We start from the raw sequence: 13,230 nt of genomic DNA on the forward strand, positions 1-13,230 counted from the left end.
TCAGGAGAGTAGGGCTTGGTTTTGGGTTTTGTTTTTTTAATGAGAAATATTACATATGTATATATCAGAAGTAGTGCTGAGAAAGGGAGGTTAATGACTGATGTGAGGAGGAGGTGACTGAAAGAGGGATGCCCTTGGGAAGGCAAGAGTGGTGGGGATATATAAAAGCTGGGCCCATTTTTCAAAGGCCTGCCATTTTGGTCTTAAAGATAAGATTAATTCAAAATAGGCTGTAGACATGTGCTAGATCCTGTAGTATTGGTTGTGTGCGTTCTAATAATGCAGGGGAGCCAGCAGTGGAGGCCAGCTTATTGATTAGGGGTTTTAAGGAGGAAAAGGTGTTAACACTCAAGTGGGACCTTGAAGGATGAGCAGAGTTTAAGAAGGGACAGTCAGTCACATTGATGAAGAGAGTGCATGGGAGCCAGAGGTGCAGACAGGGACTTGTATGAAGAGAGCTCCCCTGATTGGAGGAGAGCTTTCTCATGAAATGCCTAGTAGGAAAATGTGGGTAGTTTCAACCAAGACCAGATGAGGGCTCTTAAATACCAAGCAGAGGAGACAGTCAATCCAATAGGAGTTGGCTGTGCACTTGAAAAAACAAAGGGAATGCTGAACATGACCTTGTGGAAAGATGAAAGTCAGAGCCGCATCCAGGTGGCTGGACAAGGAGGGGTTGAGGGGTTGGTTGCTGTATTAAAAGTTAAGATCCGATTGTGTCATCTGGGCTTGAAGTTCCGAGGCCTCAGGCGAGGGTGGCAACAGTGGAAATGGAGAGGTAGTGACAGGTATGAGGAATATTTGGAGGGAAGAACTGATAGGATCTAGTTATCAGTTTGGATATAAAGGACAAAGGAAACAAAAGCAGAAGATGACTTCAGGGTCCCCAGACTGAAGTCTGATGATGTCAGGAATAGTTGGAACTTTTTGAGATTTGGGTAAGCACAAATTGTCCAAAAGGAGCTTTAGGATTTTGTAAAAGTCTTGAGATGTCCAGACTGGAGACATAGAGTAATTTCCAAGCTGAAAGGCACCTTTCCCCTGACTGTCAGCATGGGGCGGGGGGGGGGGGGGGGGGGGGGGGCGCCGAGGGGGAGGGGGGAGGCTGAGAGTTGCATTAGCAAGGAAGGTGAGCTCTTCCCTTTCCTGTGGGAATGAGTGGAGAGCAGGGCAAGCAGCAGCCTGCCCTTGGTCTCCAGCTTGGACAGTGAGCCCCACAGCCCAGCACTGGGGCAGTGGCAGAGACCAGTGCCTAGGGTCTCCTTTCTTGGCCTGGAATTTGTTTACACCATTTTATTATTTTAATATGCATTTGCTATGGAATCTGGGAAAATTAATTTCTTTATTCAGCCTATCAGAACACTTAGGTTTGACAGATTTATTTTCGTAGGAAGGTTTTTAAATTGAAAAATAAACTTCAGCATTTTGTCTTTTTATTCTGTCCCATTTTAAATATTGTAAGTGAAATTGGGAAACAGAATTTGAGCTTTACTTTGTAGGATATAAGACCTAAGTGTTTCTTAACTTCACTTTCCTATTTGTCTTGGAACTTTGCCTCCCTCTCCTCCTCAAGAGCCTCTTAGTCCTCTCCACAAAGCACCTGCTTCCTTATGGGTGATTGCTCCTAATCTAACGGGGCTTTCGGGGTCAGAGAAGATCCTCCCAGGTTGGGGACACCTCCTTCTGAGTCTCACGACAGACGTGCCACGTCTGAACAGCTCTGTCCGCTGCAGTAGATCCTTACAGCAGCCAGAGAGGATGCAGAGTCCTGTCTGTGGAAGGAGGGGATTGTTACAGTGCTGGAGGAGGGAAAATGCCTAAATTCTGCTCTTGCCCTTGAGCAATAATTCTCAAGGACTCTTCTTATTAATCTCCCAGAATCACTGTTGGAAATTCCCATTCCTTTGGAGAGCGTGTAGGGTTATCAGATAGTCATTTCTGAGGCCTTTCTGACAACCCAGCTCTGACACTTTGAAAAAAGCTTGAGAATAAAACTGCTGAGTAAATATCCATTTTAACAGTGTTTTTCTTACTGGGCGCAAAAGAAATGAGATGTCCCCAGCTGGGGTATCCAGAATTTCTCCTCTCTCTGTGTGTGCACAAGTGCACACAAATACATACACATACATGCACACACTTGAGATGTTTTGGGGCCAGGATTCTCTTAAGCAGACAGAAATGCCAGTCGTGTACTTCAGAACCAACGTTCCTTCTCTAAGGTTAGGTTGCTATCACTAAAGAGCAAGTAGAGTTAGATATTGCTTGCCTGGACACTCTTGCCTTTAAAAGACCATGTTGCCTCAGATAATTTCTAAAGAATTGTCTTTTTTTTTCTCTTTTCAGAGGGCCAGTTGAGGGTGGATGCCAATATATCTGTGCATCACCCTGGGGAGCCTTTGGGTGTTCGAACTGAAGTGAAGAATCTCAACAGTGCCAGGTTCTTGGCCAAAGCAATAGGTGAATGTCAGCTGTTACTCCTAATTGTACCTCTCTGTGTCCATTATCTATTGCTGTGTAACAGGCTACCCCAAACCTTAGTGGCTTATACAGTAACTTTCAGTTTCCACGGTTTTTTGCACTTATACACTGGGTGGTTTTGCTGCTGTCCTGCCTCAGCTCCTTGATGTGACTGTGGAAGCTGGCAGCCCAGCTGAAACAGAGTCTGAGATGACCTCACTCACACCGTGGGGCCTTGGCGCTGGTGTATGCTAGGCTTCTCTATCCACTTGGTCTTTCTTCATTTGCTTGCCTAGCCTGGGCCTTCTTGTGTGGCATCGGGATTCCAGGGAAGAACTCTTGATAGGCACCAGTTCTAGATCTGCGGTCACTGGGCCTAGATAGTGGCCCCAGCCCTTCTACCAAGTTGTGTAACCTGCACTGGGTCACTTAATCTCTCTGAACCCAAGTTTTCTCAAAAAGGGAGAGAGTAGAGTTTAATAAAAGACCCTTTTAAGCACCATAATTCTATGATGGCAACAAGAAGAAAATATAGTGTACAGTAGTCCCCCCTTTATCCACAGGGGATATATTCCAAGACTCCCATGGATGCCTGTAGCTGTGAATAGTACCAAACCCTATAGATATGTTTTTTTCTATATGTAACTATGATCAAGTTTAATTTATAGATTAGGCACAGTAAGAGATTAACAATATAATAAGTAATACTAAAATAGAATAATTATAACACTATACTATGATAAGTTATGTGGATGTGGTGTCAGTCTGTCTGTCTTTCTTAAAATATCTTATACAGTATTGTACGCACCCTTGACTCGTGATAATATGAGATGATACAATGCCTAGTGCAGTGAAGGAGGTGAATGGCGTAGGCACTGTGATGTAGTCTTAGGCTCCTGTTGACCTTCTGAGTATATATCAGAAGGAGAATCCTCTGCTTTGAGTCATCCTGGGTCATGATGTTGATGGTTGGATGTCAGGAGCACACATTATCTGAGACTGGGTAAATTTAACCTTAGACTGTGGTTGAATTCAGGTATCTGAAACCAGAGAGTGAAACCATGGATAAGGAGGGAGTTGCACAAAGGAAGAATTATTATATACTAGAGGCCCGGTGCACAAAATTCATGCACGGGGGGTGTGTCCCTCAGCCCAGCCTGCACCCTCTCCAATCTGGGACCCCTCGAGGGATGTCCGACTGCCCGTTTAGGCCCGATCCCAGTAGGATCGGGCCTAAACGGGCAGTCGGACATCCCTCTTACATTCCAGGACTGCTGGCTCCCAACCGCTCGCCTGCCTGCCTTACTGATCGCCCCTAACTGCTTCTGCCTGCCAGCCTGATCACTCCCTAACTACTCTCCTGCCAGCCTGATTGATGCCTAACTGCTCCCCTGCCAGCCTATTTGCCCCTAACTTCCCTCCCCTGCAGGCCTGGTCACCTCTAACTGCCCTCCCCTGCAGGCCCAGTCGCCCCCAACTTCCCTCCTCTGCCGGCCTTGTCACCCCTAACTGCCCTCCCTTGCAGGCCTGGTCCCTCCTAACTGCCCTCCCCTGCTGGCCATCTTGTGGTGGCCATCTTGTGTCCACATGGGGGCAGCCATCTTTGACCACATGGGGGCAGCCATCTTGTGTGTTGGAGTTATGGTCAATTTGCACATTACTCTTTTATTAGATAGGATAGAGGCCTGCTGCATGGGTGGGGGCCGGCAGGTTTGCCTTGAAGGGTGTTCCAGATCAGGGTGGGGGTTCCCTTGGGGCATGGGGCAGCCTGGGCGAGGAGCCTGTGGTGGTTTTCAGGCCGACCACGCCCCCCGGCGACCCAAACGGAGGCCCTGGTGTCTGGAATTTATTTATTTTCTATAATTAAAACTTTGTAGCCTTGAGTGGAGGCCTGGGCCTGCCAGGGTGTGCGGAAAGCTTGGCTTCCTCCATTGCCAGGGAAACCCAAGCCTCCTGCTCACTCCGTGGCTGTAGCCATCTTGGTTTGGTAATTTGCATACTCACTCGCTCCTGATTGGCTGGTGGGCGTGGTTTGTGGGTGTGGCAGAGTGATGGTTAATTTGCATATTACTCTTTTATTAGATAGGATGATTCTGTTGACTGTTTATTGTTAAAGATTTTATAAGTTTTTTAAATATTGCTTGGCTGGATGAAAGGAATAAAAGATATGTTACTAAATTACTCTGTTTTTCTTAGACTATGAAATTCAGAGGCAAATCGAAGAACTTGAGAATGGAGGAGAAATTCTGAATGAAACTCGCTCCTTTGATTACAAGCTGGGGTGAGTCTGCTTGAAAGCATCTTGAGTGCAGCTGGGTGGACTCCAGTCTGGGCTCACCACAGATCAGCCATGAGAGTGTGAAGAAGGTGCTTAGGTTCTCTGCAGTTCCATTTCCTCATTAGTAAAGTTAGGAAAATACTGTGTCCTACGAGGTTATAATACACCCTGCAGGCTGCATGGCTGGTAAAAGGTTTAAACTGAAGCAGTTACGTAGTGCTTAGTTCTAGGTCCTGGCCCTTCCCTTGCTTCCAGGTTACCTGCTTTGTGGCAAGCATTTTTATTTCCTCAAATTCTATCAGACAAAAGCTCTACCAACTTAAGCTAGAGGTAGAAGAAAGTTTAGAGCTGGTCGTAGAGCTTCCTTTTTTTGTTTAGATAACATTGACTTTAATTTACTAAATCTGAAATTTTTCAGTCTTATACTTTTAGCAGAAGATCAAACAAAGCGCAAAAGCCAGGACTTAGAGCTGGTTAAAAGCTGGAAGCATTGAAGCAATTTCTTTTTTTTAATTAGCATTCTAAACATTTTCTTTTTTAATATTATTTTTTAATGTATTCATAATATGTCTCCCAAGGAAAGCTGAAGAGCTTGAATCTGCCTGTGCCCATTATTGGCAGGGAATCCCCTCTCTGTGTGTGTGCCAGCCAGTGCCGCATGCAATATTCATTTAACGTTTTCTTACTTAACTATCGTAGGTGCACCGTGCCGATGAGAGACAAAGAAGGAAAGCAAGACTACAGGTGATTACTCCCCTTATCAAAACAGCTTTATGTATTTGGGGTTAGGGGCATATTTCAAATCCACTAATAATTTTTAGGAACCACTTTTTGTTATTGTTGCCTGATGGAAAATCCAGACTTCCTATTTTAGTGTATACTGAGAGAAAGAATAGATTCTTAATTGAGTTGCCTTGGAGTGCCTTATTAGATAGGATTCAATTGTTGGAAGACGCTTGTTCACTCACTTCTGTGTGAGAGTTGCTATAATTCAGGGTGGGGAACCTTTTTTCTGCCAAGGGCCATTTGGATATTTATAACATCATTCACAGGCCATACACAATTACCAACTTAAAAATTAGCTTGCTATATTTGGTCAAACATTTAATTAACTCACCCCTTGTGCCTTGGCAGGGCCAGGCCAAATGATTTCCCGGCCCTTGTATGGCCCTTGAGGGCTGGACATTCCGCCCCCTGCTCATTGAACCAAGAGGAAGGCAGTTGAAGATGGGGCCTAGCCTCTTCTTATTCCTACATTCAGTAACAAGTTCAGTAAGGCACTGAAGTTCCTTGAGAAGAAATGAAAAAAGAGATGTATATGCTCCTGGCATTTCCCTTCAATCTTCAGGTGATGCTGTTTAATTGGTAAGTTGGACTTAATATGAGATTCAGAAATAAAGCAAGAAATAAAGATACGCTTAAGCTAACTCAAGCCTTTCATTTATTTCCCCATTGAGTTTAGCTGATTGCAAAGGTTGAAGTTTTACACATCAAAGTTGTTGAGGGTAGCTCACCGCTCCTTCATTATGTGCGGAAAGATGTAAGAGCAGCTACTGCTGTCAGTGAGGGACAAGTGTGGCGTCATGTGGGAAAGAAGCAGCTCATAAACCCTTAGAATGAACTTCACCTCAAGGACGCCTCTCATGGTGTCTGTCACAGTGGGGATGGCTTTAATTACTGTGACCTTCTGGGTTCAGTCAGTTCTTCTCAAGAATGTTTGTCTTCCAGTGTTGCCCCCACTCTGTTTCTGCTGCTTTCTGACCGAGCATGGCATAGACTTAGAGTTTAGTTAGTGGCTTCAGCTCAGTCCCCAGGTTAATAGACGGGAGTCCCTCTTACCTTCAGAAGTCGGATTGATTCATAGCACAGATCTGGCATCAAGGTGACGGGTTGCTTGCACTTCAATCTGTTACCTCGGAGTCACCATTCGTTCTGCGTTTCTGCATCTGCATAAGCCCTTTGACAGGTATAAGCAGAGAGAAAATGATCGATGCTGGAATAAGACAGAGGGATTATATGCAGTGGTGCAGCTTCCACATTTTAAAAAAATTAACAATTTTTAGAGCAGTCTTATGTTTATTGCAGAATTGAATGGAATTACAGAGTTACTGTATGTTCCATGGTATGTACCACATACCATGTACTTGTCCTTTCCCCTATAGTTTTCTCCTGCATATATGTGGAATGTGGTACATTTGTTACAATCAATGAACTGAAATTGATACCTTATTATTAACTAAAATTCATAGTTTACATTAGAGTTCACTCTTTATGTTGGACATTCTGTGGGTTTGGACAAATGTATAATGACATGTATCCACCCTTACAGTGTCATACATAGTTTCACTGTCCTAAAAACCTGTCTGTACTTAACTCATCCCTCCTCACCTCTCTCCCCTCTAGCTTCTACATTTTATTTAGGCAAAATCCATTCATTGCTTCTGCTTCTCAAGAAAATATTTTCTTATTCTTTGACTTTTCATTAATTACACAAATACTACTAAAAGTAGTGGAAATTTTAAAAGGGGGGGAAATCATCTTTCTCCCTAATAAGTTGTTCTCATTTGCTCTTATGTCTTCATGAATATACTGAAACCCAGTGCACGAAATTCATGCATGGGTAGGGTCCCTAGTAGCTGCCAACTGCCAGCCGGGGCCTCCCCTCCCCGCTGCCAGCCAGGGCCTTCCTTCATTCCACGCCACCCCCTGGTGGTCATCGCACATCATAGGGAGTGATGGAACTCCCAGTCGGTCGAACACCCAAGGGGACACTTTACATATTAGGCTTTTATATATATAGATACTTTATCCACAAGTATACATCACAGCATGGCATGAACGGTGCTGTGCCTCTTTCACTCGTCACTAGTTCCTAAGCATGGGAGTCAGCAGGGTTGGTGTTTCTAGCTGTGGTTTACTCTTGTGCACAGACTGGTTCCCAGGAAACAAGGGGCCAATGTTAATATTGTAAGATATTAGAAAATGTTTGCAGGTGACATGGCTCTCTATAGAGAAACTTTCCTATGAATAATTGTGTTTTTCTTATCAAACTAAATACATCAGCATCAGGCCCTGTATCCTTTCTGCCTAGGTTTATTCCCGAGCCAAACCTGCCTCCCCTGCTGCTCTATGATTCAGCGTCTCTGCCTGCTGGTGCAGACCCACAGCAAGTGATCAATATCGACCAGCTTCGAGAGCAGCTCCCCGAGCTCCCCAGTGTGACCCGGGAGAAGCTCGTCCAGCAGTATGGGATGCTGCCGGAACACAGCTTCACCTTACTGGTAGGTGTTGATCAGAGGCTTAAATAAGCCCAGCTCAGCAGTTGGGGTAAGGCTATACAGTGGGCTCTGATGGAGCAGGCCGATTGCCTCTGTTGTGCGAAAGATACTCCTGGGCAGAACAAGGCATGATAACCTTCGTTCACTCCCCTTAATGATAAATGCACCTCATAAAACCGGAAGCATAATCTCGTATCTCATGTCTCCTGTGTAGAAAGGAGCGGCTGCTCAGAGCAGCAGTGGAGGCTTCTTGAAGAGCATCCAAATGTTATGGACGACCGTTTTCCCCTGTGTCTGTAGGACAAAAGAAAATCTATGTATAGAGTTTCCAGCAGTATTGAACCATGACAGGGCCTGGCAGGAAGTTAGTTCTCAAAACCCAGCCAGTTGTTTACCAAGTGTAGAAGAAAACATTTATTCTACACGACATGCTGAAAACTCTGACTAAAAATATCGGTCCTTTGAGGCTTGAGGATGCGTCTGAAAGAGGCATGAGAGAATCTGACACCATTGAGGTCTGTGTAGGGATTTTCCCATCCTTTTCACGGCTGCTTGGGGCTTTGCAGTCTTCTTCGTCATGGCAACATGAAAGTGATCCGGCACCAGTGAGTATAGCGTTCTGTCACAGTTGTCTTCTTGTCTGTTGGGGAGGAAGCAGAACATTCTGTTGCTGCTGCTTTTAGGGACCAGGTGTATGCCACACACTTACCTTTTGGGGCAGCAGAATCTGTTGAAATTCTGGATTTTTGCAATTTAATTGACCAATAATAAATATCTGGGGACATTAGGGTATACACATTTCTATGTAAATTTATACAGTTCAGTAATAGCAGCCAGCCATTTCTGGTGCAAGGTAGGCAATTGAATGTTTGTTGAATGAATGATTTTTTCTTTGTTTTCTATAAATCAGTTAATTTGACAAGTATCTACAGTGTCATGTGAAAGCTCCCTTTTTACTACCACAATGATTAGGCATGATCTTTTTTTTTTTTCATTCCCTAGGCAGAGTTGAGCATTGTCACCTATAGGCTGCCTGTATATTTTACTCCTACCTCTGTGGCATCTATGTCACTGTATTTTGATTATTTATTGGTGTGTCTTGTTCAGCACCTTGAAGGCAAGGACAGTTGCATCCTTACCCTCCCTGTTCCTCAGCACAGATGAGCACATCAATAGTGCCTAAAGCCACATCTGTGTGTGAATCTGTTAGTCAGCATCTCATACAGAACAATTTTCACTTGCATTTTTCCTGAGTTGATTTAACAGAACTGAGATTCAGTCTTTCACATCTTCCCCACCATCTTGATCACTTGACTTTCCGGAAAAAAAAAAACTAAATTCCAGAATAAAAACTAAATGCTAAATTTCCATCCTGCATTTTCTGACATATTGCCAAATTCTGTAGGGGATTGGAGGACCAGGGCCAAGGCTACTCAACCTGCAGACATCAGTTACCTCTCACCACTTGGCGTCCTGCCAGGTGGACAGAGGCCACCACTGGAGGTAGTGAATGATGAACCTGGGTTACTTGTCCATGTTTTTTCCAAGACTGATTTCGGAGAAGAATCCACTAAGTAGAAGTTATTAGTGGATATCAGCTTCTTCATGAGAGAAGTGAAAGGGCCTTTCTGCATCTCCTCTCGAGAATATGGCTCATTCTATGAGGCACCGTCTGAAAACAGATGCTCCTTCCAGAAAGCCCCTCCATAGGATTGTCACCCTGCGCCTCTGAGAAGCATGCTGTGTTTTCCGAGGGCAGGGACATGTTCACACTCCTGTTTGTGTCCCTGCCTCCCCTCATGTGTCCTTCCTGGTACCAGAACCCAGGAGTCCTTGAGTAAATGTTTGCTGAGGGGTGGCAAGTCTGTTTTCATAGTGTAAGTCCCCTTTAGGGGAACTTACCTTTGATCTATTCAGTTCAACACTTTATTAGATCTCCTGTGTAGCAGGTACTGAGCCAGGGACAAAGTTTCAAAAAAAAAAAGATGTTTTCTTTGCTTTCCAAGAGCTTATTTATAAGCACACACTAGAGGTACCCACCCCCGGGGGCAGATTACAGAATATAATATATAATGTGGAAAGGAGTCTGGAGGAGGTGGTGATTGCCTTGATTAGGACAAAAGGGGAAAACCTCAAGAAGAAGATTTTTGAGCCATTTTTGAAGGGACTCATTTTTTGATATCTTAAAAATATGCATATTTTTATAGCTTGAAAATAGCATGAGGTGATTAGGGTTTTTTAAGGGCTAGTACTTGAAATCTTCAAGATGGGGAAGAAGAGAACTTGATAGGAATGGGAAGAGAATGATTCGGACAAATTAGGCATCCTGAGCTCTTTATGACTTTGTAATCATTGGAAGCTGAGTTACTCATAACATATCCGTCAATGATATGTTCGTGTTTTTCTCTGCCTTCATCAGAAACACAACAGATTGCTGAGAAGGGCAGATGCACAAATCTAATGAACCATCTTTCAATTTAAAGAGAGCCCAGGAGTATTCATTAAGTAAATAGCACTGGTGGAGGTGTGCTTTGCAGAGCTTCAGCTGCATGCTCCGTGCTTTCGCATTGCTTATTAAATTAAGCATTGAGCACATACCCGCCCCCCCCCACACACACACACATGCCTTACCCACAAATAATAACTTCAGAATTTAACTCTAGTCTTTAATTTATCTTGTTATTTTATTGTGAAATAAGCACTGAATTATTTATGGTTAACTTATCCTTGATATTTATAGAACTCCAGTATTATATCTCAGCATCCAGCCAATGGCTGCATATAGTAGGCACTCAGTGGATATTTGTTCATTGAGGGGAGGATGGATGAGCAAATGCATGGGATATTAGGACAGAGCTCATGAAAGTTTCGGGAGAAGTAGTGTTTCTGGTAAAAGCACCCGTTTCCAAAGGTCAGATATATAAGCCACCCTTTTGACAACCAACAAATCGTGGCATGATACCTGTGTCACTGAACTCTGGTGAGGAGACCTGGATTGCCACTTCATGCCACCTGAGACAGGTACAAGTCACTTGGTCTCTCTAACTCATTTTTTGAACTGGTTTCATTGGGACATGAAATCAAGACTACATTCTGATTTTCTCCTTTAAAGCCTCTCGATATTCCCCTCCCAGCAGAAACCTGTCTTACGTTTTAGGTGGCTGGAGGAAAAACTAGTATCTTGCTCCACCAGAAACTTGACTCTAGTTAGCTAACCTTGCTTGCCTAACTTAGGTCAAACTGCCTTGATTTCTGACCTCATGTGTAGGACTTGGGAACAGAAATGTGGAAGCTGAGATTCAGGTATTAGAAAAGGAAAGTTCTAATAGCATAGCAAGCCTTTCTCTGAGTCAGTATATCCAAGTGTAATTAATAGAATGATTGCGATTATATGCATGTGCATTTTTCTTGGCAAATAATCCCAGGGTGATCTCTATGGGGTCATCTCTTCCTAAACTCTGCCTTACCTGACTCAGCAAATGCAAGCAAATTGCAGTCATCTGCCTAAGCTGCACATAAAGTAGGCTGTTCACTTACAGCCCAGTCTGCAATTTATAGCGGCCCACTTTTAATCTATCCTACAACATCCCTCTTAGGTGCATAGAGTTGTTCCACCCATTCTACAGGTGAGGAGACATAACCTCTGTGGCTCTGTATAAAGCATTAAATAACTTTCCCAAGCCTGTGGGGGAGCCAGGGTCAGACCGGGCTGACTTCAGGGCCAAGGCTCTTCATTTGTAAGCTCTACTGCCTGCCTATACATGTAATGTGCCACATGCAAATAGAGATAATGTTTCAAGTGGTTTGCTGGTTTGGATCGCTTAATAGAGAAAGTAGAAATTTTACTCTTGTCAACATTAATACTGTGTCATTCCCACTAAAGCTTCATGAAGTACTGTCATAAAACATCAGTTCATTTCAAACTTTGGCCACCCCTCTTGTTTTTCAAGATAATAAATAGAAAGTGCTGTCTACTAAATTTAGTGAAAATCAGTCAACCCAAAGAAAAGCAGAAATTATGTCCACTTTTCAAGTAGAAAACTTAAGTCAGAATAGAAATGCAAGCTTTCCTCTGCAGCTCTATTTGTTTTCTAAACTTTCTACATTAGGTACTTGGCTCCTTCTGACTGAAGCATCAAGGAGGGCCCACGTAGGGCCAAGTGCATGGGCTTGTGGATTTTGTGGGATGATCTTGCCTAGAGCCTCATGTTACACAGCTCGGCACATGTGAGGAATGATATAAGCTCACGGGGTGACTGGCTGTGAGTGAAATTGATAGGCAGAAAAATTTCAGTCTTCTCTGTTATGGGAGGAATGGTATAACATCCCCAACTTAGTGTTTTTTGAGAGCCTGCTATACTCGTCACATTCCCTTGCTGTTGTCAACCGAGAGCTTTTATATTTTCCATGTTGCTTTTAACTCCTGGGTAGCCCTACAGGGCAGTATATTAAAACACCAACTAAGAGACAGACAATCTTGATTCCAGGTCTCCTGTCTGATACTGGGAGCTGGGAGGGTTTTGCAGAGGTAACTGGAGCTGAAAGAGGAAGGGAATGACTTGCTTACCCCAAAAATTATAGACAAAGCAGAACCTCGTTGAATCTAAAAAAAAAAAAAAAAAAAAAAGTCTAATTACAGCCAAGCAGACTCCCAAGGATATGCTGCCAGAGCAAAGAATGCTGCTAACACACTGAGAACCATGCAGGGCAGATGCTAAGAAAAGCCCAGCATGGCCCAGGGAGGCTGTAGGAAAATGTGATGGGGCCGTTCACATCAGGGGCCTGTGTTGCCATACATGTCTGCCAGTCCTCGTATGAAGCCTCAAGATATGTAGGAGTCTTTGAACAACTTCATTTTCCCCAGCTGGTTATTCCCTGTTTAAAGCCATAATCCTTTGTTTCTGACATCATAGAAAAGGTTAAGGTGTCTCCACGGGACAAAGAAACAGCAGTGATAGCATGACTATGGTTGATTGTTAAATGGATTGTTTTCCAAGAGTTTTGTTTTGAGTCTCTAGTAAGCTTGAAATGTCCTGGTTTTCTTTCTGGATAAATTGCCTATAAAATAATTTCCCTTGGTAAATATCTATATATCCCATAGGCACTACTACTTTAAAGCTAATAGTTTGAAAAAGCATCTGAAACCACATTGACTGGTTTTAGACTGCCCAAACTTACGGAGGAGCAAATACTCACCCTCTTAACTCCTGGTGAAGG

At 43.7% G+C, this 13,230-nt stretch overlaps 1 protein-coding gene across 2 annotated transcripts in view; it reads left to right on the forward strand.

The window, feature by feature from the left end:
* Positions 1-13,230, forward strand: part of GATB (glutamyl-tRNA amidotransferase subunit B) — a 77,928-nt gene that overhangs the window by 38,919 nt on the left and 25,779 nt on the right. Inside the window, exons 6-9 of one of the 2 annotated variants that reach the window (XM_008144046.3) lie at positions 2,344-2,457; positions 4,654-4,738; positions 5,435-5,479; positions 7,827-8,016. In XM_008144046.3, the coding sequence (XP_008142268.2) occupies positions 2,344-2,457; positions 4,654-4,738; positions 5,435-5,479; positions 7,827-8,016 (434 nt within the window). The remainder of the gene's footprint in view (positions 1-2,343; positions 2,458-4,653; positions 4,739-5,434; positions 5,480-7,826; positions 8,017-13,230) is intronic. The other variant, XM_054717688.1, reaches the window with a different exon arrangement.

Source organism: Eptesicus fuscus, chromosome 6, assembly GCF_027574615.1.
Source record: "Eptesicus fuscus isolate TK198812 chromosome 6, DD_ASM_mEF_20220401, whole genome shotgun sequence".
NCBI classification, from domain to species: domain Eukaryota; kingdom Metazoa; phylum Chordata; class Mammalia; order Chiroptera; family Vespertilionidae; genus Eptesicus; species Eptesicus fuscus.